The sequence below is a fragment of the Chlamydomonas reinhardtii genome, chromosome 1, assembly GCF_000002595.2.
Source record: "Chlamydomonas reinhardtii strain CC-503 cw92 mt+ chromosome 1, whole genome shotgun sequence".
NCBI classification, from domain to species: Eukaryota; Viridiplantae; Chlorophyta; class Chlorophyceae; order Chlamydomonadales; family Chlamydomonadaceae; genus Chlamydomonas; species Chlamydomonas reinhardtii.
The window spans coordinates 6,686,562-6,711,659 of record NC_057004.1 but is presented as its reverse complement, the minus strand read 5'-3'; the positions used below and the strand labels follow the sequence as shown (position 1 = coordinate 6,711,659).

General features: G+C 65.3%; 4 protein-coding genes across 4 annotated transcripts; 3 read left to right on the top strand and 1 right to left on the bottom strand.

Moving 5' to 3' along the window:
* Positions 1 to 5,274: 5,274 nt before the first annotated feature.
* On the top strand, positions 5,275 to 7,774 carry CHLRE_01g048150v5 (uncharacterized protein). The gene is made up of 6 exons (XM_043058917.1): positions 5,275 to 5,462; positions 5,589 to 5,724; positions 5,848 to 6,000; positions 6,295 to 6,398; positions 6,759 to 6,845; positions 7,084 to 7,774. Exons 1-6 carry the CDS (start codon positions 5,356 to 5,358, stop codon positions 7,367 to 7,369), a joined length of 873 nt encoding a protein of 290 aa, XP_042928831.1. The 5' UTR covers positions 5,275 to 5,355; the 3' UTR covers positions 7,370 to 7,774.
* A 50-nt stretch (positions 7,775 to 7,824) lies between these two features.
* CHLRE_01g048102v5 (uncharacterized protein) lies at positions 7,825 to 14,740 on the top strand. The gene is made up of 9 exons (XM_043058916.1): positions 7,825 to 8,181; positions 8,400 to 8,734; positions 8,988 to 9,090; positions 9,261 to 9,409; positions 9,620 to 10,452; positions 10,692 to 13,059; positions 13,252 to 13,350; positions 13,492 to 13,772; positions 14,020 to 14,740. Exons 1-9 carry the CDS (start codon positions 7,908 to 7,910, stop codon positions 14,438 to 14,440), a joined length of 4,863 nt encoding a protein of 1,620 aa, XP_042928830.1. The 5' UTR covers positions 7,825 to 7,907; the 3' UTR covers positions 14,441 to 14,740.
* Positions 14,741 to 14,884: 144 nt separating this feature from the next.
* Positions 14,885 to 22,070, top strand: CHLRE_01g048100v5 (uncharacterized protein). The gene is made up of 9 exons (XM_043058915.1): positions 14,885 to 15,237; positions 15,349 to 15,487; positions 15,651 to 15,803; positions 16,016 to 16,669; positions 16,913 to 17,974; positions 18,142 to 18,794; positions 18,986 to 19,145; positions 19,290 to 20,717; positions 21,188 to 22,070. The coding sequence occupies exons 2-8, from the start codon at positions 15,410 to 15,412 to the stop codon at positions 20,688 to 20,690; spliced, it is 4,161 nt and encodes a 1,386-aa protein (XP_042928829.1). The 5' UTR covers positions 14,885 to 15,237; positions 15,349 to 15,409; the 3' UTR covers positions 20,691 to 20,717; positions 21,188 to 22,070.
* A 17-nt stretch (positions 22,071 to 22,087) lies between these two features.
* On the bottom strand, positions 22,088 to 25,052 carry CHLRE_01g048050v5 (uncharacterized protein). The gene is made up of 6 exons (XM_043058914.1): positions 24,617 to 25,052; positions 23,991 to 24,308; positions 23,676 to 23,777; positions 23,429 to 23,482; positions 23,181 to 23,279; positions 22,088 to 22,859 (listed from the first exon to the last, which is right to left on the bottom strand). Exons 1-6 carry the CDS (start codon positions 24,917 to 24,919, stop codon positions 22,578 to 22,580), a joined length of 1,158 nt encoding a protein of 385 aa, XP_042928828.1. The 5' UTR covers positions 24,920 to 25,052; the 3' UTR covers positions 22,088 to 22,577.
* Between the last annotated feature and the right edge of the window lie 46 nt (positions 25,053 to 25,098).

Genomic DNA, 25,098 nt, shown 5'->3' with positions numbered 1-25,098 from the left:
ACTGGGTACTCCGCGACGCTCCGCGACAACGTGCTTGGCGAGTCCCCAGCACCTGCGCACACACGCACGCGCAGAGCACACGTTGTGATAGCCGTTTACACTCGAAGTGAACGTGGGGGATATGTAATGGACTGATCCATTGCAAAAGTGCAATAGTCAGGCCCAAATCCATTGCAATAGCCAGGCCCAAGGTCCCGCCAGGACGGCGCGGTGATGGGGTGCATCAGCTCTCAGTTAGATGCAGAAGAGCATACCCCGCCTCATCAGAACCGCGCGAAAGCGCAGTGCAATCCAGGCAGAGAGCACGCGGTGATGTATCCTTACAAGGAGTGTGGCTCTTGCCACTGTCCCTCCTCCATGCTTTCCCGCCACCTCCCCCGTCCCACACCTGTCTCGCTGCTCATCCGGCTGCGGCTACTGCGCCCTCCGTGCCGAGCGCCCAGGTGGTTCGGTGGGGCCCGTGGGCATGCGCAAAATGCGTGTGTATTCCAGTTCTTGTGACTGTTGCGCTTTTAACGCCCAATGTGGGGCTCGAACCCACGACCACAAGGTTAAGAGCCTTGCGCTCTACCGACTGAGCTAACCGGGCACGAAGGGATGCAGGCACAAATACACACAGCCTACAGAGACACACCAGCACCACACCTGAACACACATCGGCAGCCCCGCGTGCCCAGGCGTCACTGCCAGGCGCCTCGTCCGCCAGCTGTACTCAGGCTGCATAAGCGTGCAGATGTGTCACAAGAACTGGAAGACGCACGAGATTTGCGCATGCCCAGCGGCCCCCACGAACCACTTGGGCGCTCGGCACGGGGGGCACGCGGGTACCACTCTGGTCATTTGCTGTGTCCAAACTTTGACAGCCTGGTAGACCCCACAGGAATCATCTGACAAGGCCGCCAGCATACCTATGGCTTCGTCTCGTTACTATTCGTCTCGTTACTACTGCGGTTACTATGGTGCGGAGCTAGACAGATGATTCCTGAAAGGCCGTACGGCTGCAGCCGTGCATGGGGTGTGCAGTGGGACACGCAAATAGTTTCGTCGTGAAAACTAAAAGCGTGATAGCGTGATGGATAGTGTACGCACAGTGTATGCAGGATACGCAATCGCCACTGTAAAAAGAATAGGCATCAAAAAGTTATGTGCACAATAGTCCGGGGGGGTGCATGCTCCTAGCCAAACCCGCATGCTCGGAGGGCTCTGGGAGTGGGAGTCGCCCGAGGCAAATCCTACCGCAGTATTTAGACGCCGCCTTTTTGTAGGTACATAACTTACATCATTAGTGGACATTAGCGCTCGGCAGAGGACAAAACATGTTGGCCAGGGCTCAAGTCGCGAAATTGACCAGAGCCCATATCTCGCATAGGCGGTATTTTGGGCCTGTATCTAGTGCCGTCTACTAAGGTTCACCTATATATGTCATCCGGACAGCGTAAGGCGAATTCCAGTAAGTCCTGGCGAGCGCGAACATTTAGCATTTCGACTTCGGCTCCCGCGCGAGTTTATGCCCGGAAATCATTCAGGGACCTTATTATATGTCATATGATAACATTTCGGCAGTCTAGGGCATTGGACACACGCAGTCCCTAGGGACTTGCCGGAGTGGTACCCGCGTGACGGGGGGCAGGTGGATTCTGGTTGGGGCGACATCCTACTGCCGCCCCTGCCCCCCGGGGCGACATCCTGCTGCCGCCCCTGCACCCTGCGTTACAAGCGTAGGAAATGAAAGGGGGCGGCGGTGAGAAGCAGAGGCGGAGTGGACTGGTACCGACTGAGCTGACTGAACACACCGAATGATGTGCACAACAGCACATACAGCCGACAGGCACCCACGAACACCACTCGTCATCGCACATGAGCGGCCTATGAACCCCGACAGGAACCACCTGTATGCTCACGTACTCCCACCCCCTTTTCTGCCTTGCCGCGCCCTGTTTTTGCCCCTGCTTGTCATACTGCCGCCCGGCCATCGCTTTGCTGCATACTGTTTGCATCCGTGGTGCAGCGGCTCTGCCTCGCGAGTGTGGCGTTGCAGTGTGTCTTTGTGGTGCTACCGCCTGGCCGGGCGCCCGGAGCGTGAGGAATGCGCATCAGCAAACTTCCAGCCAACCAGCAACTCGTCGGTACAGTAAATCTGGCGTTCGCCCAGCCGCGCACTCCTGCCCTGCCGTTGCAAGTTGTTTGTCAGCTGCTGGGGTTTGGGAACCAGCTGCACCCTACGGGACTTCACCAACCTGCCTTACCACTGTCCCATCACACACACCCGTCCTCGGGAGCTTGTCAAGGTCACTGGCAAGATACAGATAGACGCTGACACGCGCACATGTAGCACAATACACACCGGCACGTGTCGTTTCCCTTGAACACAAAACTGAACCACCTATGGGCGGGAGGGAAGTTACGTGTGAGGGACCGCCTGTAATACCCAGAATCGTACGTACGTCTGTGGCCCAACGTCCATGAGACTCAGGGGCTCGTACGGGCAACCGCCAGATACGATCAGGCCCCACGGTGCCCCTGCCCCCAGCTACCCATGCCACTCTGCTCAGTCCTGCACCCATCGCCAGCAGCCATGCCCACCACGCCATGGCGGCGGGCGTGGTCGGCCCGGGCAGCCCCTGCCAGCTCTGGGCGCAGTGGGTATCCTGGCGCGCACCCCGAAACTGGGCGCCAGCCAGGGGGCGTCCGCGTGCGGGCTGCTTTGACTAGGTGCGATGCCGATGCCTGGTATGCATGTAGCCAGAGTGGCCTGGAGGGCTGGGGGCAGGAGCGGGATGCGGCAGAGGCACGTGGCGGGCCCAGGAAGTGCACGCAGGGCTCGGCCATCGCACTGTGACACGGCCCGACCTGGCACACGATTGTTGTGGTGCTGGCGAGTGCAGCGAATAATCGAATATACACCTTCGCTGGTGAGCCATGTGTCGCGCAGGGTGAGCTGCACTGGGTCGAGGTTCAGGAGTTGTTTTCGCAATTCTCGCGCGGCCAGCCCGGTCCCGAGCCGCGGAGGGTTAGGCTAAAAGTCGCTACTTTCCTGGCGTCGGTTCCTCCAAATACCTATTAGCACGTAGGTGGGCCCAAATGGCCGCAAACAAGCGACCTTGAAGTGGGGGTAGGCCAAATCCTAACGAAATGCGGACCTCGCAAACATGTCGCCATGCCCACCCACGCGCCGAGTATGCGCCTCGTGCCCGGCCAGAGCGCTCCTAGCACGTCTGTATGGCCACACGTATGGAAAGGGCAGGCCGGGGCATTTGTGCGGCCGCCGCGAGGGCGCTGGGCCCGTCCGTGGGCCCGGCGAGGCGTGGGGTGGCCGGGCGCCCGGCCACCGTGTGGCCCAGCCGTGCTGATTCCTGGCGGCCCGAGTGTCGTTATAGCATGGCACCTGTGGGGGCTGAGCACTGCCAGCCGGGCAGGTACAGCGCACACGCGCCAAGGCACGCAAGCGGCCCTTACCCCACCGCCACGGCCACCGTTCGTCGAGGCCCCGCACACGGAGCCGGCATGCCTTCGCACGCGCCCTGTATACTGTGTCCCCCTGGCGCATCCCCACGCGAGCTGCCAGTCTCTGGGTGTCATCTGCAGCGGAACAGCGCCCATGCGACCAGTCCCAAGCCCCGGGCGTGAGTGCATATGCATGGCGTGTGTGCCGTGGGCGGTGCTGGGTGACAAACGGCGAGGCCGGGTGCGTGTGGGCGGTTGTGGGCTGCCCGTAGGAGACCGTAACGCAGCACGCACGTGCTAGATCAGACATCCACGCCATGGCGGCGGGCGTGGTCGGCCCGGGCAGCCCCTGCCAGCTCTGGGCGCAGTGGGTACCGTATCCTGGCGCGCACCCCGAAACTGGGCGCCAGCCAGGGGGCGTCCGCGTGCGGGCTGCTTTGACTAGGTGCGATGCCGATGCCTGGTATGCATGTAGCCAGAGTGGCCTGGAGGGCTGGGGGCAGGAGCGGGATGCGGCAGAGGCACGTGGCGGGCCCAGGAAGTGCACGCAGGGCTCGGCCATCGCACTGTGACACGGCCCGACCTGGCACACGATTGTTGTGGTGCTGGCGAGTGCAGCGAATAATCGAATATACACCTTCGCTGGTGAGCCATGTGTCGCGCAGGGTGAGCTGCACTGGGTCAAGGTTCAGGAGTTGTTTTCGCAATTCTCGCGCGGCCAGCCCGGTCCCGAGCCGCTGAGGGTTAGGCTAAAAGTCGCTACTTTCCTGGCGTCGGTTCCTCCAAATACCTATTAGCACGTAGGTGGGCCCAAATGGCCGCAAACAAGCGACCTTGAAGTGGGGGTAGGCCAAATCCTAACGAAATGCGGACCTCGCAACCATGTCGCCATGCCCACCCACGCGCCGGGTATGCGCCTCGTGCCCGGCCAGAGGGCTCCTAGCACGTCTGTATGGCCACACGTATGGAAAGGGCAGGCCGGGGCATTTGTGCGGCCGCCGCGAGGGCGCTGGGCCCGTCCGTGGGCCCGGCGAGGCGTGGGGTGGCCGGGCGCCCGGCCACCGTGTGGCCCAGCCGTGCTGATTCCTGGCGGCCCGAGTGTCGTTATAGCATGGCACCTGTGGGGGCTGAGCACTGCCAGCCGGGCAGGTACAGCGCACACGCGCCAAGGCACGCAAGCGGCCCTTACCCCACCGCCACGGCCACCGTTCGTCGAGGCCCCGCACACGGAGCCGGCATGCCTTCGCACGCGCCCTGTATACTGTGTCCCCCTGGCGCATCCCCACGCGAGCTGCCAGTCTCTGGGTGTCATCTGCAGCGGAACAGCGCCCATGCGACCAGTCCCAAGCCCCGGGCGTGACTGCATGTGCATGGCGTGTGTGCCGTGGGCGGTGCTGGGTGACAAACGGCGAGGCCGGGTGCGTGTGGGCGGTTGTGGGCTGCCCGAAGGAGACCGTACCGCAATATGCACGTGCTAGACCAGACATCCACGCCATGGCGGCGGGCGTGGTCAGCGCGTAAAGAGTGGGCAAGAGGCACGTGACAGCTGGCGCACGAATGAGCGCCTGGCACGCCACACAACCCACACCGGCCCAGGATGCAAGGGTCACTGTCTAAGCCTCTTAAAGAAACGGTTGCAAAGTTTGCCAGAGTAATTCGGGGTGCGAACGTCAATATCGCGTACCAGCCGTGTCGACTGTGCGCGATTGCAGTACAGCTGGCAAGGTTCCGCAAACCAGCGCAAACCTGCATGCAACATGGGCGCCATGACACGCCGTACTCTCCACTTGCATGCCCCATAATTTGCCGGTTCCGCCACTCGCATGCTTACTGTTTTAGAAGGAGGTAGCGTCACTTGCTGGCACACTGCGCAGTCCACAGCCCGCGGTACTTGCCCGACCCCCCACTAGGATGGCGTCACTGCGTGCTCCCTGTGCCGCGAGCACATTGCCGACTCGCCGTGGGCGCTCCTGCGCATTTAAGCCCGTATGCCGTGTGGTTTTGGAGAGGAATGAGAGGTAGGGATCACGCGAACGAGCTCTGAATAGCTGGAAATGTCGCGAACATTGCGAAGTGATTTCGTTGATACTTCGTTGGGAGCATATAATCCTTTGTTACGAATGCATGCAATCTTTTGCGTACAGCAGCTCGGGCGCTGCGGCGTTTGGTCGGGCCGTCCTCGCTGGCGTTGCATCTTGCTTGGTCCTGGCTTCAAGCGCAAATGCATCCAGCCCTGGCGTGATTGCTGGTCCGGCACGAGTGGTGGACGGCGACACCCTGGTGCGTGGTTCCCTCATGCAGCGCGTCGTCGCTTGCGGTGTATCTGCGCGCACCACGGCCATTGCACGCAACAACACCCCCTGCCCCTTGCCTTTGCGGCCTCCTCCCCCGGCACCCGTCCAGGTCATCAACGGCGAGCGTATCCGACTCTACGGCGTGGACGCGCCTGAGAGCGCTCAGCAGTGCAAGGACGCAAAGGGGGCGCCGTACGCATGTGGCCTGGTCAGCAAGGATGCCCTCGACAAGAAGATTGGCAAGGCGCCCGTGACGTGCCAGGTGGGGTTATGCGCCCGGGGGCATTGTCAGGAGTGGATGGGTGCAGCATAGTGCACTTCTAGACATCTTCATATACCGTAGAGGGAGTCTACGCGTTTTCTAATAGGAGCGGTCAAAGTCATCGCCCCGTCATCCGGGGCGGCGGGTGCCAGAGGCGGCGGATGCCAGAAGGGAGACGCTTGGTACCACGTGTCCGTGTTCCTGGGCACTTTGAGGATGCCGGCGCATCTCTTCCCTCGCCCCCTGTCTTCCCCCCCTTTCACTGCCGCCGCCCTATGTCGCCGCCTGCTGCAGGTCAAGGACAAGGACCAGTACGGCCGCAACGTGTCGGTGTGCCTGCTGGGATCAGAGGATCTCAACGGCTGGCTGGTCAGCAACGGCTACGCTGTGTCGTACAGGTGAGCGGGGCCTTGTGCGCCTAGGCGTGTTAGGAAGGGAGGACAACAAGCGTGTGCCCGCATCTAGGGGTGTGTGCGTGTGTGTGTGTGTGTGTGTGGGTGTGTGTGTGGGTGTGTGTGGGTGTGTGTGTGTATGCGCGTGTGCGCGTTGTGGAGGGAAACGGGTGTGTGCCTGTGCCTGTGCCTGTGTGTGTGTGGGTGGGGGGGGGGGGTGAGTTGTCACAGATGCGCTTGCCTGTGGCATGTTGCGCATGCCGCCATGGCTCGCCGGCACACCTGGCACACCTGCTTCTCCCCCAACCGCACTAAACCCCACGCATGCTGCCCGTGTACGGGCGTACGGCGCTGCACGTACCGCAGGCAGTACAGCAAGGACTACATCCCGGCTGAGGACGCGGCGCAAGCGGCACGCAAGGGCATCTGGGCCGGCGAGTTCCAGGTCCCCAGGTGAGCGGCCCTTGAAGTGTGGGGACGCGAGCCTTCGAGCCTTCGGGTGTTGGCAGCGTCCCCCCGGGCGGCGGCTTCCATACACGGGGCATGCTCCCAGTCAGCGGCATGCGGCGACGTAGTCATGTGCGGCCCATGCGTCCCTCACGGCCCTGCATCGGCGCACTCCTCCCTACCACACCTCCCTCTGACCTCCACCTTCTCCTCCCCTTCCGCTCGTGCGCCTCCCACCCCGCAGCGAGTGGCGCAAGCAGAACAAGCGCGGCGAGTCCGGGCCCGTGCAGCCGGCGGTGGCCTTCGCGCCCAACGGTACCGCGGCCCAGAACACCGGCGGAGACCCCACACCCAACTGCGCCACGGGCCCAGCCATCAAGGGCAACATCAACGCCAAAGGCGAGAAGATCTTCCACGTGCCCGGGGGCAAGTATTATGACAGCGTGCGCATTGATCTGAAGGATGGCGAGAAATTCTTCTGCACCGAGAGTGAGGCCACGTCGGCCGGCTGGCGCAAGTCGTCGCAGTAGTAGACGTGGAAGGATTGGTGGGAAAGGGGCGAATGGAAAGGATGGACGGAAGGGAAAGAAGAAATAATCGTTGCGCGGGCGGGCGGCGTGAGCGAGGTGGTGATGCGGCGCGGTGGCGGCACACCGCGGTGGCCGTGACAGGCCTGGTGCGCGCGGGAGGCGGGTGTGGAAGGCCGTGGTTTTTGGCATGTACGCGGCCGACCAGTTTTGTGCATTCACCATACCGGTGCTTATTAGGATAGATATATAGATAGATATTAGCATGATGGAGTTTCAGGTTGTGCTGATGAGAACATCTTAATGGTAGTAGCCAGGATAGCTCCGACCGAACCGCGACCAAGCCGCGAGTGATCAATAAATCCTAATTCATGTGAAATTTCGATAGTGCTGTAACCATTGCAAAGCTATGGCAACCAAGATGCAGTTCGCGGCAAGGCACCGCTCAGTGCATTCAAGCTGCACAAGCTTGCACGCCAGCTCAAAGCAGCGGAAATGCACGCTGCGCAGGGGCGTTTACTGTGCCGTCACAGCGTCTGCGATGGCTACAGCAGAAGCGCAGCCGCGATGTGTGGCTGCCCAACCAACGAGTTGTGACCGGCCATTGGTATGGGCGTGGCGAACAGTCTCCCCAGACGCCGAACCCGCTGGCCAGCACGTGTCGCCCCTGCGAGCTCTGCTCACTTCCTCACTTGGGCACGCTTCTCTTGAGGCACTGCTAAAGCACGCAGCGGAGTGCGCAGCGGCGGAGGGAGGCGGGGCCGGCAGTAGCAACAGCAGCGCAGATGCCGAGCGGGCGCCCGCTACCTGGCAATGTGAGTGGACTAAACATAGCCGGGCTGCAGTACCATAGCCTCCTGAGTTATGTGGCACAATAGAGCCTCGTGGCTTGCCTGCTCGCTTGCTAGATTGGATGTACGGGAGCAGATTGGAGGTGTAGATGGGCGGGCCACTGTGAAAGCGCCACGGCATAGCAATGAGCGATGGCGTGCTTTTACAACTGACGTTCAGTTTCAAATCGCCCTACATTCAGCGATCTTTGGCGACGTGGAGGAGGACGATGGCGACGCGGGCTCGTCGGACGCCGCCACAGCGGCTACTGCCGCCATCGAGCCAAAGCACCTGCTGGCGGCGCTGCTGCAGCCGCGGGGGCACGTCCCCGGTCTTGACGCGGCCTGGCAAGACGCCGGTGTCGACGTGGCGGTAGTTGTGGACTACCTGATGGGGAGGACGCCGCCGCCGCCGCGCTCCGTGACACAGTCGGGCGGCGGCGCGGCGGGAATGAGCACGGGCGAGGGGGCGGAAGGGGATGAGCCACTGGGGGCTGCCAGCGTCAGCGCCTGGAGAGGCCTGGACTCAGCCATGCAGGTGTGTGTGTGTGTGTGTGTGTGTGTGTGTGTGTGTGTGTGTGTGTGTGTGTGTGTGTGTGTATGTGCGTGTGTGTGTGCGTGTGTGCGTGTGTGTGTGTGTGTGTGTGTGTGTGTGTGTGTGTGTGTGTGTGTGTGTGTGTGTGTGTGTGTGTGTGTGTGCGTGCGAGAGCACAAGGGAACAGCACATAGGACTGTGCATACCGCACCATACCTCACAAAGCGCCACCACCCGCCGCCGCCCGCCGCCACAGGGACTGGAACAGCGCACTGCGGACCTGGCCGCGTGCGGCTATGCCGCCTCGGGCGCGGCCCAGCTGGTGCTGCTGCAGGCGTACCGCTGGGCCCTGCGCACTGGTGAGGGCGGGCCCGGCTCGCGGCCGCACACGTCGCGAAGGCATCCGTTGCTGTCTCGCTTTGCCGTCAGACACCTTCACAGCCACTGCGCGGCTTTCCATGTCTGACCAAAGTTCAACTGCGTACTCGCAACCCCCTCCCCTCCGGCCCCTCTCTCCTCCGGTGCGCAGGCGCCTCCGCGGTGCGGCCAGCCCATGTGGCTGCGGCGCTGCTGACAGACGCCTGCCTGCCCCGCTTCCGCAGCGGCTTCGCCAGCCACCCGCCCGCGCAGGCGGCCCTGGAGCTGTTCGCAGTGCTGCCGGGCGCCGCGTGCCACCGGGTGTGTGGGTCGGATGGAGTGCGGTGGGGGGGGTGATGGGCGGGGCTTGGATGAATTGCGAAGCGGGCAACACGCACGTGTATAAAGCGGTAGCGGCGGTAGACGAGGCAAGGGCCATACAGGCGCCAGTGGGGGCTAGAAGATTGCACTATCTATGCATGACCTGGACACCCGACACCAGGACACTGTTGCAATGCGTGTCCCGTGCAGGCGCTGTTGGCGGTACAGGCGGAGATGGCAGCTGCCGCAGCGGAAGACAGCGGCAGCGGTGGCGGCCAGCCACCCGTACCTGCCGCCCCAACGCCAGCACCCATGACAGCTGTGGCTGCAGCTACTGCCGCACGGGAGCTGCTGCTCGGCTACAGCCGGTCTGGGCTACTGCCGTCACGTGCCGCCCTGGAAGCCATCGCAGGCTCCCTAGCCCAGGCCGCAGGGCCCCAGGAGGCTGCCGCCGCCGGAGGCGGAGCGGGCGGTGGAGTCGGTGGAGGCGCTGGCCATACTGGTGTGGCTGCTCTGCACACGCACACGGGCCAGCAGCTGCCTGCAGCCGTCCAATTGCTGTGCACCTGCGCGGCGCTCGGCTACCGCCTGCCTGCCGCGGCACTGCCAGCACTGCTACTGCCGGACCAGCAGCAGGTGGCGCGGAGCAGCGGTAGCAGCAGCGGTGCTCCCAGTAGCAGTAGCAGTAGCAGCAGTAGTGATGCTGATGGTAGTGGAATCGGGCCAGTGGCCTGGCTTACGCCACGCTGCCTGAACGAGTGGCTGTCGGCTCTTGCCGCACACGGCTTTGCCCCTGCGCCGCGCAGCCTGCGCGCTGATGACGGTGACATCCAACCCACCGCCACGCGCATCACCAGCACCAGCACCGCCAGTTGTGGCGCCACCTGCAGCACCAGCGGCGCCCGGGCACCGCCTACGCAGCGCTGCTGGCCCTGGCTGGAGCAGGGCGTCATGTGCGCGCTGGCCACCGCCTCGGCCTGGGAGCTGGCGGCACTGGCGGCGCGGCTGGCGGCACTGGCCACAGCGGAGCCCAGCTGGACCCGGTGAGGCGGCTGGCGTGTCCTGGGCCGGGCCAGCTGTTGCCGACCTCCATACCGGTAGTCCGGTACCCAAGCCTGCTGCGGTGATGACCGCCGCCTGGGAAGCTCCTGAGGTCGTGCCGGCATGACAAACATGATTGCGTGCTCGCCGTGTTTCATCGCTGTGTTACGAGATACACCAACAAAACATCACTGTGTCTGTGTCTTGTGTGCGTGTGTGTGTTGTATGTATGTGCGCACAGGTGTGCGGCCCGCGCCACCGAGCTGGCTGCGCGCTGCTGCCTGGCGGTCACGCCGCTGTGGAACGGCAACCGAATCTACGCCGATCTCATCAACACGGCAGACGCCCTGCTGGACATGGTGCAACTGGCGGCGGCGGCGGCGGCGGCGGCGGCGGCGGCTGACAACGCAGCGGAGGGCGGCAGCGACACTGGCGGCAGTAGCACTGGCGGAAGCACTGGTAGTACCGGTGGCGAAGCGGAAGCCGGGGACGTGAGTAGCTGGGTGGCGTTTTGGGCGGCACTGGAGCTGCCGCACGCCGCGGCGCGGTGGCGGCACAAATTGGCGGCACGGCTGCACAAGTCCGGATACGGCGGAGAAGACGCGGCGGCGGCAGTAGCAGCTGCTAACTCCGGCGGCGGCAGTGGCAGCGGCAGAGCTGCAGCAGCTGTAGCTACAGGCGGGCTGCTCCGGCGGCCGCTGCCTAGGGAGCCGGAGTTCCCGAGCTTTGAGCAGGCGGGGGTCCTGCTGGGGCAGGCCGTGGATCTTGCTGCCACTGCGGGCCGTTGGGACCAATGGGGAGCTGGGAACGCCGGCGAGCTCAGGGCCCGTGTGCAGCAAGGGAACGAGCGGCAGCATGGGCGGGATGGGGAGCAGCGGCTGCTGCCTGTGGGGCTCGTGCTCAACCTGCTGGCGGTACTGCAGCTGCAACTGCGCACGTGCGCGGCGGGCCCATGGCAGCTGCAGCAGGTGGCGGCGGCGCTGCAACGCTTGGGCGCCTTGACGTCAGCAGCTGGTGGCGTTGCGGCCGAAGGGGGACAGGCGGCGACGGCGGCAGCGGAGGTGGCGGGGGTGATGGCAGCGGCGGAGTCCGCCTCGCTGCGGTCCGTGCTGCACAGCAGACACGTGGCCTGGCTAGCCGCCGCACACTCCGCGTACGCCCTGGAAGCCGACAGTTCTATAAGCGGCGACAACAAGAATGACCGTGGCAGCAGCAGTGGCAGTAGCAGCGCCGCGGCAGGGCTGGCACGGCTGCTTCCCTCGCTGGTGCTGGGGCAGGTGTACCGCAGCTGGGCGCCCGACCTCACGCCGCCTGTGGCTGCCGCGCTGCACGCGGCCTGCCGCCAACAGGCCGCCAGCGGCGGCAGTAGCAGCAGCGGTGGCAGTAGCAACGGCGGCGGCTGTAGCAGCAGCAGCCTCCCTCACGGCTGTGAGCTGCTGGACCCGCAGCAGCAGCCAGCTCCTTGTCCGGTGGGGCTGGGGGGCGCCTGGGGTCGCTGCCTGGCGCGGCTGCACTACCCGCTGGCGGGGGGCGATGATGAACAGCAGCCGCGGCAGCGGGACGCAGCGGTGGGCGCAGGGACAGGAGCAGGAGCACAAGCAGAAGCAGAGGTGGGCGGAGGAGCAGCGGCAGCTGTCCCAGCGCATGTTCCGTACGGCGCGGCGTCAGAGCGGCTTGGCATCCGCACTCTGGCGATGGGCACAGGCGGCGGATCGTCCAGGACGACTGGCAACAGTGGCACTGGTGGTGGCGCCGTGTGCTATCAGGCGGCCCGGCCCTACCCTCCCACAGGCAACCTGCCCACGCTGCCGCCGCTCTCCCACCGTCAGCGTCAGCGCCTTCAACAGCACCTGCGCCAGCTGGCTGGCTTCGGCGGCAGACTCCGGGACAGCAGGGCTGCACTGCTCTCGCAGACAAAAGACGATGTTGGCGTCGCGGGCTTCATGGACGCGGGGTGGTGTGGTGGGCTCACGCCCGGCATGGCTGTTGCCTTGACGCATGCCGCCCTTGCAGCCGCAACCGATAGCAGCAGCGAAGCAAACACCACCACACCATCCACATCAGCGACGGGAACGCCCGTGCCTGAGCCGCACGTGGTGCCGCCGGGGTCGAGGCCGCGGCGGCTGCAGCTGCCGGACGCTGACACAGTGGCGCTGGCGGCGGCGCTGACGCGGGAGCTGCCGCCGGACTGGCTGCGGGCGGATGAGATGTGGCTGCTGCACGTGACGGACCGGGATGCGGGGATGCGCCAGCGGCTGCACGCCGCTGGCGCTGGCGCCGGTGGCTCTGGTGCAGATGCGCTTGAGAGGCAGTGGGCGCAGTGGCTGGCGGCGGCAGGGGACGTGCAGCTGGCGCGAGTGATGCCGGCAGCGGCGCAGCAGGGCCTACAAGGACGGCGGCCGGAAACCCCCGCTGCGGCCAGCACACCCGCCGCTTCCAGCGCCCCCCTCTCCGTCACGACATCCGCGGCGCTGCCGCTGGTGCTGGTTCCTTCGCACACGCCCCCCAGTGCGGTGCGGCCGCTGCTGCCGCCCGTGTGCCGCCTGGAGCTGCTGCTGGCGCGGCGGCGGACACAGGCGGTGCAGACAGTGCTGGCGCTCATGTGGCAGGTGGGGCTGCGGTGCGCATGTGTGTGTGTGTGAGTGTGTGTGTGTGTGTGTGTGTATGTGTGTGTGTGTGTGTTTGTATGGGGCAGATGCACATTTGGAAGCCCGGTTGTTTACTGCACACAGTGTTCACACTCGGAAGACGGCTTGATTCACAACAGGTCGTGTAAGAGACCTCGGACCCCGAACACACAGGGTGACTGGTACCGAGGTGACGCCGCCAGCCTGGCTCGCTTCAGCGCCTCTGAGCTGCTGTACGTGCTGTGCGCCCTGGTGCGGCTCAAGGAGGAGGAGGTGCGGGCTCGCGGCGGGGCGGGGGGTGGCGCGGGAAGGGGGCGTCGGGCGCGATTGCCCACCTGCACCCCATGACGCAATCTGCACTCCTGACTTCTTAGTCCGTACCTTGCACCGATGCCAACCCTGTGAACCGTTCAGGAGCTGGAGGAGCAGCCGCTGGGCTGGATGGCGGGCGACACGGCAGCAGACGCCGTGCTGGACATGCTGGCCTGCCCCACACACGCCCACCTGCTGGCGCACCCCGGCGTGGCCTGGGGCGTGGGCGCGGCGCATGCAGCTGCTACAGCCCCAGGGGCGTCTGCCGGGGCGGCGGCTGCTACAGCCGGCGCCTATGTGCCGTCGGACCTGGCGGCAGAGAAGCGGGTGCGGGGGCAGAAGCTGCTGGATGCGGCGGCGGATGTGGACGAGTACGCGAGCAGGTGCGCATGGCGTTGCTTGCACGCGCGTGAAGTTTGTGCCGAACTCCGTGGTGAAGTGTGTCGCCGCCTGCACGTGTTGCGCCTTGTGCGCTCGTGTACCCAGATGCAGCACTGCTGCCGTCCCTGACCCAGCCACTCCCGCACCCCCCCTTCACTTTGCATCGGAGGCGAATGCCCCATTTCTCGTCCGGTGCTACGCAAACCTCCCACTCCGCCCTGCACTCAACACGCACACACCCGCATGCAGGGTCCTGCAAGCGCTGCAATTCCTGGCGGCCTCCGGCGGCGCGGCCTCAGGTGTGCTGGGTGGCGGGCGGCTGGACCCCTACCGCCCCCTGGCTGCTCAGGGAGACGCCCTGGCTGGCTTCGAGGCACATACCTGGCTGATCGGCAGTAGCAGCAGTAGCAGCCATGAGGGCAGTGGCAGTATCAGCAGTAGCAGCAGGAATGCTGCGGGGAGCAAGTTCACGGGCGGTGGGCCAGAGGTGGGGGCGGCGGTAGAGGGCGTGAGCATCAGGGGGCTGCGGGCGCGGCGGCCGGAAGGCGGGGAGGCGGCGGCGCGGAGGTGGGCGCAGGTGCTGGGCAGCGTGGAGGGTGTGGCGTCGCTGCGGTGGGCACTGCGGGCGTGGGGACACGATCCGGACAAGTGGATGGCGACGTCGCGGTGAGCTGTGTGAGGGATATGCTCGCAGACGACGGAATGGCGGTGGGTCGTTTGTGGATACGAGAAGTGCGACGGGCAAGGATGGCCCGGGAATTCGGGTGGAGGCCGTGCATGGGCATGTGGCTAAACGCACACAAGCCCTGACATCGGTTGGAGGGGGAGAGAGGCTGAGAGGGGGAGCAAACCTGCGAATGCTGGCACTCTCCGCACAAGCTCGACCTACCTCGACTCTGTGGTGAAAGGGGAACGGGGGTGGGGAACGGGTGTGCATCACACCACCAGTCACCGTGTGTTAAAAATCAACCAAGCTCGCTCAACGCACCTGAGTCTTGAGCGGGCAGTCGACGGGTGGCGAACTCATAAGATCGTGCCGACTGTGCCGTCGTGCCGACGTCCAGCATGATGTGGACCAGCGTTGACCTAAGCCGTAATTAACCGCCTTCCACATGAAATTGAAATAGGTGTAAGTAGATTATGCCCAGGCTTGCAGGGTGCGTAGCGGTCAAGGACTGGTCTGTGAGCTCCGCGAGCACCATTACGGTGCTACCATAATATCTCTTCAAAACATTTCACCATGAATATGCTCTAAAGGCAGTGAGGCGCAAGGAACATGAAGCCGAAGCGCGGGGAACGCCAACGCGACCCTGAGCGTGTCACTCGTAGCTTGTTTGCCGGCGGTGGCAATGGCCAAGCTGACAGGCAGCCGCTGGATCCGTTCCAGCAGCTACTGAGGCTGCTAGGCGATGCAAAACGCGATGCCCTCGCGGTGGTGCAGCTGCAAGACAGCAGCTCTTCAGATGGGTAAGATGGGAGCTATGCAGTGGAAAGCGCAGATCGCAGCGCCCCAGCTAGTTCAGAAAGCGTGGATGATGTGCCGATGAATTTTGGCGGGGCTTTCGGGTGCTGGTTCAGGACGCGCAAGCTCGTGGAGTCGTGCGCCAAGCTGGCGCAGGGGTCGGCAAGGACAGCGGAGATGGTCAAGCTGGAGGAGCCTCAGGACGAGTATGGGTACCCGCCCGCTGACAGCGCTAACCGTCTTAACCCACAACAGGTTGGTAAGGGCCGCTAACTAGCAACCGCAGCTGCCAGCACCCACTGCAACCGTCAGAACCCTGTCCCGGCCCGCCGCACCGCTCTCCCGCCCCTGCCCCCCCTTCTCCACCTCCGCCCTTCCCCACTGCTGCGCTGCTGCAACTCCCCGCCGCTTGTTGCAGTCCGCCAAGGCCGTGGCCACGCTGCTGGACGCCTGCCACATGGGCATGAGGGCCGTGCTCGAGACGGCCAACGCCCAGGAGCAGCAGGGCCGCAGCACCGACGCCGGCAGCGAGCAGCCCGCGCCGCAGCAAAGCGCTGGCAAGGCCGGCGAGGTAGGTGCAGCTTACACCGGCGTACACCATGACACCGTCCAGCCGGCGTGCGCACGGTATGGGATTTCGCTGCACCTACCTAGTTCACGGCTGCTCGTACGACGACAACCTGTTTCACAGCATCACAGCGCTCCGGCTCCCTTTCTATCTAATCATGAAGGCAACCCCCTAACTCCCTTCCGCCCCTCCTCCCGACCCTCCAACAACACCAGGACTCGGCGCCGGCCGCCGCCTCGCCCGCCACTTCGCCCGCCACTTCGCAGCTGTGGCGCTGCGCCATCAACGTGGCCACGGCGCTGCAGGACGCCTCCCGCCTGCTGGCGGCGCCCGCCACCTACCTCGCCTACACCTCCGCCGACCCCTCATGCGACGCGCTGCTCAGCCTAGGCGAGCTGGCGGCCACCGTCATGCGGCGGGCCTCGCTGGCGGCCGCCGCGACGACGCTGGCGGCGCGGCGGCAGATGGAGGCGCGCGGCGGCGAGGACGCGGCGGTGCTGGTGCCCGGCGGCCTGCTGATCGACGTGCCCGCCGGGGCCGCGCCCCCCACCAAGGCGGAGGGGGAGGGCGCGGCTGCGGGGGAAGCGGGGAGTGCGCGTGTCAAAGCGGAGAGTGAAGCGCCGGCCGCAGGCGGCACGGGAAAGGGGGGCGATGTGGAGATGGAGGAGGCCATCGGCGGTGCGGGCGTGAAGCCGGAGGCGGAGGCGGGCGCAGAGGCGAAGCAGGAGCAGCCGCTAGCGGCGGATGGAGCGGCCGCGGCTGGGGGCTGGGTTGCGCCGAGTCAGCCGCCGGACGTGTGCTGCCTGCTGGCGTCGCACGGCTACTCGCTGCTGCTGGTGGCGTGCGAGCAGCAGCCGGAGAGCTTGCTGGTGAGGGCCAGGGGGCATGATGGCTCCAGGGCGCGTGGGGGTGTGCGTGCTGCACGGCAGTGCGCTGCATTCTACCCTGTGTTGTGTGCGCTGGCATGCCATGAAGGTGACTGCCCTGATACACTGATAGAGCCTTGATCGTCAGGCATGACATGGCGTTTATTGCGTGCCCTAACAGACCTGATGCCTGATCGTATGCACTTACCTCCCTACGCAACTGCACCCTCTTCCTCCCGCCCGCAGGACTCGGTGCTCCAGCAGCCGGGTGGCGCGCAACGCATGCAGCACGTCACCTCGGCGGCGCTGGAGCTGGCGGCGGTGCGCATCACCGAGACCGCCTACTGCGACACCGCACAGAGCAGCGGTCAGGCTGCCGGCGGCAGCGGCAGCAGCGGCAACCGCACCAGCGGTGACGGCGGCGGCGCTCATGCCAACGGCATCGGCAGAAGCAGCAAAGGCCCCGGCACCAGCACCACCACCAACAGGGCCACCGCTACCCCCGGCGGCGCCGTGTCGTTTCAGGTGCGGCAGCTGCAGCTGGTGGCGCTGCGCTTCGCGGAGCTGCTCACGGACGACGGCAACACGCAGCTGGAGGCCAAACGCGCGCTGCTGCCGGCGCTGTGCGAGGCACTGCTGGCGGAGCCGCGCCGCTGCGTGGACTGGTGGGGCTGCGGTCGGCCCGCGGTCCTGTCCTCACTGCAGCAGCCACAGCTCGCGCAGGCAGCGCCGCTGGGCGGCGGGCCGCCGGCTGCGCCGGCGCCTTCGGCGCCGGCGCCTGCGGTGCCGGTGCCGCCGGAGGCGGACGCAGGGGCTGGCGCGGAGGCGAGCGCGGAGGCGGGTGCGGGGTCGGCGTCCGGGCCTGGTACTGGGGCGTCAATGCTGCCGCCCGCCTGCCCCAGCAACCACGAGGCGAAGCTGACCACGTGTGCGGTGGGCATGCTGCTGAAGAACCCCGCCTCGCGCGCCACCTGCATGCCGCTGCTGCTGGGCTGCGTGCGGCTGCCCGGGCCCGGCGGCGCAGCCGCCTCCCAGGGACTGCCGCCGCCGCCCTCCGCCCCCGGTGCTGCCGCTCCGCAGCAGCTGCAATGCCCGGGCCAGTTCCCTCCCGGCTACCTAGGTGGTTACCTGCCTCAGCAGCAGGGACTGCTGCCGCCGGGCCAGCAGCCGGGCCAGCCGCAGCCGCAGCCCAACTGGTCGGCGTTCGGCGACAACTTCCGCACCGAGCGCTTCATGGCCGTGGGCACCGGCGACGAGCGGGAGGAGCTGTATGTGGGCGGCAGGGGCCGCGGGTACAAGAAGACGCGGGTAAGCAGGCGGGCGGTTGGTCGCAGGGTAGAAGCGGAGGGCCTGCCAGCGACTATAAACCGCGTGTGTAGACAGCGCGCATGTGTGCGTGTTTCAACCGCCAGCCGCGGCTTGATTCCAACTGCTGCTATCGTGCTCGCACCCAACACCTACCGTTGTACCTGCAGGTGCTGAACCCCGAGGCGCACGGTGTGGACTGCGACGCGGTGGGTCTGGTCACGACAGCCATGGCCACCTCGCTCGAGTACGCGGTGCTCATGTGCAAGCTGCTCGCCAACGCCAGCGTGGGCGCGCCGCCCGTGCCCCTGGACGAAGCCGCGGACGCCGGAGCCAACTCCGACCCGGCAGCCGCGGGAGCGACAGAGCCTGGCGCGCAGCGCGAGCAGCCGGCACCGCAGCAAGAGCCCAAGCCAGAGGACGGGGCAGGGGGTGTGGAGGTGAAGGCGGAGCCGGGCGGGGAGGAGGCCAAGGCCGGGGCGGCTGCGGGCGCCAAGCCGGGGCGGCAGGACCTGCACCTCCTGCCGCTGGCCAGCGCCTTCCGCCGTATGCTTGAGGACCGCTACCTCAAGGGACAACAGGCCCAACAGGACCAGAAGGTCGCAGGCGCCAGCAGCGCCGAGGGCAGCTCCGAGGGCGAGGCGGCGCTGGCGGCGCTGGACGCCCAGGCGCTGCTGCCCCCCGGCGAGCTGGCGCTGTATGCGGCCATTGAGCGGGTGGCGGTCAACCTGGCGGCGGTGCTGTCGCTGCTGCAGCCGGTGTGCCCCAACGGCGGGCAGGACATCCGCGCGTCGCTGGCCGTGCTGCACCTGCCCACGCTCAGGTAGGGTTCGGGGCAGGCGGAATCGTGGTCGGCAGTTGAGAAATTGTGGGGTTTGACAACGCTTCGGCTTGCATTGCTGGCCTACGGGTGGATACTGGGCTTGCCTGGCGTGGCAAGCTAGGGTTTTGTCGGCTACACATTGCGAGTCCTGATAGCCGCTGCCGCCGCGGCCGCGGCACGTGCGAGTGCAGGTGGCCGCGCATGTCCGTCCGCCTGCCGCAGCTGCTGGGGGTGGAGGATGTGGAGCTGCTGCTGGGCGTTGCGGAGGACCTGTGCACCACCACCGGCGCCTTCAGCAAGCGACTGCAGGAGCTGAGGCGGCAGCGGCATGCGGAGCGCCGCCGCATCCGGGTGAGGGCTGAGGCGGGTGGTCGAGGAAGCAAGGAAACGGCTTCGAGCCGTGAGCTCTGCTTGATGGTAGATTGTGTCCACTTTAGAACGACAAGTAGACTTACGTAGTCTGAGCTGAATTGATTTTGGCTGCGTTTCTCGCAGGAGCGCTACCAGCTGCCAAAGAAGCAACCCAAGGGGCACCGGCGCGGCGAGGACGGCACCAGCATGCCGCAGCTGACCCGGCTGCTCCGGCGCGGCGCTGCCTGCCCTGTGGGCCAGTCTGACTCAGAGGACGAGGCGGCGGCTGAGCAGGCCCGGGCGGCATCAGGGCTGAACGGCCTGGCCGCTAGGGCGCCGGGAGGGCAGCCAGGCGGGGCGCACCTGAAGCAGACGCACGTGCAACACCAGCAGCAGCGGTACATGCAGCAGCACCACATGCAGCAGCAGCAGCTCCAGGGGTCTCGGCCGGGGCTCAGCGGGCCGGCAGGCGCGCTGCCGTATGGTGGCATGGCCGGCGTGCCCATGGCGCCCTCTGGCCCCGCTGCCGCGGTGCACATGCAACAGCAGCAATACCAGCTGCAGCAGCAACAGCAGCAGCAGCAGCTCAAGCGCCCACGCGTCAGCGAGGAGGGCGCAGCTGGTATGGCGGGGCCTCGCGGGTTCGACCCGGCTGCGGGCCGCAGGACATCCGGCAGCGGCCAAGCCTCAGGCCACCAGCAGGTGCAGCCCCAGCAGCAGCAGCCGGCCCCCAGGCTGAGCAACGGGGGCGGCGGTGGTGGTATTCTGATGGCAAGCATGGCGAGCATGGCTGCGGCAGCTGCCGCTACTGGTGGAGGTAGTGGTGGTGGCGGCGGCGGCGGCCCTACCAGCCTGCCTCGCTTCCCTGCAGCTGGTGGCCCGGCTGGCCTGCCTTCGCATCCTAGCGGCGGCGGCCCAATGGGCGGGGGCCCTGCGTCGCTGCCGTCCTTCGGAGGCGGCCCGCCGCAGGGTGCTCACGCAGGGCCACAGGGGTCCATCGGCCGGACGACAGTGGATGATGATGAGTGGATCCGGCCAGGTCCTCGCGGCGCCGCGCCGGTGGCTCCCAGGGCTACCGGGCCGGCCTCGCTGCCGCGGTTCGACGCGCCCGGAGCAGGCGGACAGCCTGGGCAGGGAGGCGGCGGCATGCCCTTCCACCAGCAGCAGCAGCACCCACAGCAGCAGCAGCACCAACAGCATGCTCACGGTGGCTACCCTCCGCAGTTTGCTGCACACCCCGGCGGCCACCCGCCACAGCAGTCCGGCGGCCATCAGCAGCACCAGCAGCAACAACAGCAGCAACAGCCGCCGCAGGCTCACCCGCAACAACAACAGCAGCACCAGCAGCAGTACCCGGCTGGCCTCCAGGCGGCCCTGGCCGGCGGGCCGGCCTCACTGCCCATGTTCCAACCTGGTGGGCCGCAGCAGCCGCAGCACCAGCAGCAGCTGCAACAGCACCAACAACAACAGCAGCAGCAGCAGCAGTACCGCCCCGGGCCTCCGCCCACGCAGCAGCAATACTACGGTGGAGGCGGCGGGATGTGAGAGCTGGTCATGATGTTGCAGGCAAAGGTACGCGTGCCAGGAGACTGAGGTCGTAGACGAGGAGTTGGGCAGTAATCCAGTCCTCGGCATCCGGGGAGCATTCAGGCATGAGGGTACAGATAGCATTATAGCTGGCACTATTCTCCAGCAGCATACGCCAGGCACGGGCATTTCCTTCAGGCGGTCCCGGACCGAGAGCGGTTGGTCCGGGATAGAATGGAGGCCCACAGCAACCGCCAGCTTCCGCGACCACTAGGTTGCTGCTGCTGCCGCTGCCCCTTGCGGGCCTAGGCCCCAGGGATGCATGCGGTGGCAGCAGTAGCTTGGTGGGAGCGGGTCTGGCATTGGGCAGTTGGTAACACACGGGGGCGCTGCAGCACTGCGTCTCCCGGCACATGACGACTGCACATCTAACACGACGCGCCCCCTAACATAGCTGCCGGACATTTTGGCACGTGTTGTAACCTTGTCCTTTGCTGCCAACATCCTCGTCACAGGTGGCGAACACGGTGTCATGGTAACGGATGCTATTGATGGCTTTGGCCGGCGTCAAGGGCGGTAGCAGAGACGGCGCCCAGCCCAACTTGAGCGCATTGCATTGAAGCTGGGAAAGAGAAGCATCGGCACTTGACATGCAAGACGTTAAGTTCAGAGCTCTTTACTTGTGAAGGAGGGCTAGGTGGAATGCCCGTGTGTCTCTAGTGTCCCAGACGACTTGGCGCATGCTGCGGGCCCCTATTGCGCCGGCCGCTTTCGCGGCTGACCAGGCAGCGGCAACATTACTTGGACTGATGTACAGACGAGACTTGGCGTTGGGGAAGAAAGGGTATGCGAGTGGGGCGATGGCAAAGCGGCGCCAAAAGAGTAAACAAAGCCGCATATTTTATTCCTGCCAGGCCGCATCGGCTTTCCGGTACATCCGCGGCCCCGCCCACAGCCTGGATCCGCCCCATCGTCCACTGCTGGGCCGCTGGGCCCACCGGCAGTGCTCGTATCTTACGAAGGCAGGGGCGGCGTCAGTGGCCGAATTCCTTAAAATGGCTTCGTTCAGTTGACGAAACAGGCTGCCGCCGCTTCGTTCACCCCCAAAATTTTTCCGGGGGCTCCGCCCCCGACCCGCACGATGTCGACACCGACACGACACGCCCACTCCTCCCCTGCTTCCCGCCGACCCAACCTCACTCTCCCGCCAGGGGAAACCCTGTCTCCCGCCGTCAACACCCATAGATACAGCCCTTTGAGCCTTCTTACCATATGACACGCAGGTTTCGGCCGTGGAGTAGCCGCTGGAACCCCCTGTCCTTGGCCACAAGTGGCCGAAATCCCAAAAATGTCTTCGTCTGTTTGCCCAGGTTTGCCGAAAGACCCCCCAAGATCCCGTGCGTTTTGGCCGAAATTCCAAGTCAAGATCAAAAACATTTCGTCCGCCAGAGGCCTTTTTGGGCAAATTTCGTTCCGAACGAAGGAAGATACGAGCGCTGCCCACCGCTCACGAGTTTCCGGTCTCCCACGCCCCGCAGCGACCGAAGCGCCGAACCCACGTAATTAAGGGTGAAACTACCGTAGTTTGCTTACAGCCCTCCAAGCCTGGAAGATTGGTATGGGGCGCACGACAGCTCGTCGCTGATACGGTACTTCATTCTGCACTTATGCGCGTACGTTATTACGAACACGCCGAGCCCGCCAACCAGCCCGGCCGCAACGGGAAGTCATACTGACGGCTCCGTGCATGCATGCCCACGCCTGAGCCTTGCACCATCCTGCAAAGTACATGGCAACGCAACAACAATGACAACCGCCATCCTGCACAAGTTCACCATCATGCATCAGCACCAACACGCTGCCGAGCCGTGCATCACGTCGTGCTCTGCCGGCGTCATCAACTCATCACGCAGCCTTCCCAAAGAACGCCCGGTGCCGCGCCGCCACCTCCTCAATCAGCAGGCGCTCAATGTCGTGCTCTAACGGCGGCCGCCGCAGCTCCACCGTCCGCACCCCCTCCGCCTGGTCTTCCACCGCCGCCGCTGCGCCGCCCCCTGCCGGGCCAGCTGCTGCTGCTCCCGCTGCTGCTGCCCCCAGCGGCTCCACGAGTGTGACCACGTCCTTGCGGTTGTGCAGCAGGTTGGCCACCACCAGGTGCACGCCGTAGCGGTGCAGCGCAGTGGAGGCCTGGGAGGAAGGACGCGCGGGGAGGAGGGCTTCTTATCGTCCAAGCCAACGAACACGGCAGATCCCAATGTGGGTAACGGCGTGAGTTAAGCGATGGTGTTATGAACAGGCGCGACCGGGGCGGGGGAGGGGCAGCGCACGTGTGCGTCAGTGACGAGTCTGGCGCTGCTTCAGGCGCCCAGGTTGTTATGGTTATTTGTATGTGGGCTATGGTCATATGGGGACAGGTGGCAAGCGGCAGAAGTGGTCCGGCTGCAATGCCTCCCTCCCCCTCCCCCATTCTCCTGCGCTCGCCCCCATCCTCCCTCCCCCTCCACCCACCTTGTGCACCAGGATGCGCTGGTCGGTCTCCAGCTTGAAGCTGACGGTGAAGGCCCGTGGCGCCCACTTGTTCACCAGCTCACCCAGCATCTTGGGCACCTGGAACCGGGGGCGTATTGGGTACAAGCGGTTCGATGCCGGCGGGTCAAGGCGCTGCGCTGCGGGGCCTACTTCACCAGTCAACTGAACACAAACGCCCCCACATACCCAACTAGACGCCCTGGCTTGCTCCGCCGCCACCAACTCACCCGCTTCAGGCTCAGCTCCAGAGGGCCGTCAGCACTTTGGATCTTGTGCTCCGCCTGCACGGCCCGGCGCGGCACCACCGGGCAGGGGAACAGCGGGTGATATTGAACGCGGGTGGCATGGGCTGGTGACCCTACATGTCATTCCATAAAGCTACGCGCCGCTGCACGGCCTCGCCAAGCCCTGCTCAAAGCGCCCCTCGCAAGTGCCAGAGGCCTTCCACCAGCTCGCCGCCACCACCGCACCCACCAGCTCGCTCCAGGGGATGTAGAAATCGCTGACGGCCGCCGCCAGGTAGAACATGACGTCGGGACCCAGCGGCCGCAGCAGCTCCGAAATCAGGCGTAGGTACTGCGTGGTGGAATTTGGGCGTGCACACAGTGCGCATGCTACCGTAGGTTGTTGGGTGTGCAGGCATCAAGTGATTCGAGTCCTGACATCATCTTTTGGGACCATTGCTAGAGACTGCGTCATTGGGCAACACGGTGCGCCCTCAAAGCATTCGAAATGTGCAACAGCCAGTCACCACATGCTGACATGCAGGCCCCCGTCGCCGCCGCTTACGGTCAGATAGTCGAAGATGGTCTCATACTTGATGATCAGCAGGGTGCCGTGCTCCCGGCACGCCTGCTGCGCCCGCAGCACCCGCGCCAACGCCGCCATCTGCTCCGGGCGGATCACAACGTTGTCAGCATCAGCGCCGCCGCTACTGCTGGCAGACACCGCTTTGCCGTCCAGGCTGCCCTCAGCCGGTGCTACTGCCGGCGGCGGCTGTAGCATGGCGACGCGGGCTATGACTTCCGGCGGGTCGGCGGCGGGCAGCATTTGGGAGAAGGGCTGGAGGGAGCCGGTGCGTGTGAGGAAGATGACCGCGTAGCCGGCCTGTGTTGCACCACGGGTTGAAGGCATCGAGGGGGGGGGGGTCAACGCGGCATACGCTTGTCGGGCCCAAGCTTCACAGGAGGACAACGAAGACATGCATGCGTCTGAAGCATGCGCATACGCCCTTGACGTCAGCCTTGGGAAATCGCTCTGTATGCGTCTGGGTTCAGAGCCGGGTGGCTCCTTTGCACTAGAGCAGCTGCCGGAGGCTGCGGAGCCGGGCCCACTGAGGGTGTGCAGGGCCCGCAGTATCACCACGCCGGCGTCGCGCCGCAGCGCGCCCCCCAGGTCCCGTCGAAGGTCCTCACCTCCAGAAAGCGCTCTGTTGATATGGCACCGCGGGTGCCGGCGCTGAAATTGTCGATGAAGCGCACGCAGCGCCGTTCAAGGGGCACTGTGGTTCCTCCTGAGGTCACCACCACTATGGGCCTGCTGAGCCCGGGCCCGGCACGTCCGGTAAAGGCCGTATTGCCACTGCTCCTGTGCCGCTCGATGAATGCAGCTACTGAATCCGCAACCGCCTCTCCCGATACGGGGCTGTCGGCGAGGAAGGCCTCAACCGCATCCGAGGTCGACACCTCCTGGTCGCCATTGCTGCCACCATTTTCCATATTAGATTTTCAATAACACGGATGTAGTTTTATCAAGCGAAGACGGCAGCAAGGGCACACGGTTGTCCGAACCTTGGCAGGCGAGGTTCTGGGCCGATGGTTGATATATCTAGTATATTGCGTTCGAGTTTACTGTATGAATGTATGAAACTGGCAATCTGCTCCCAAACGAGTTTAAC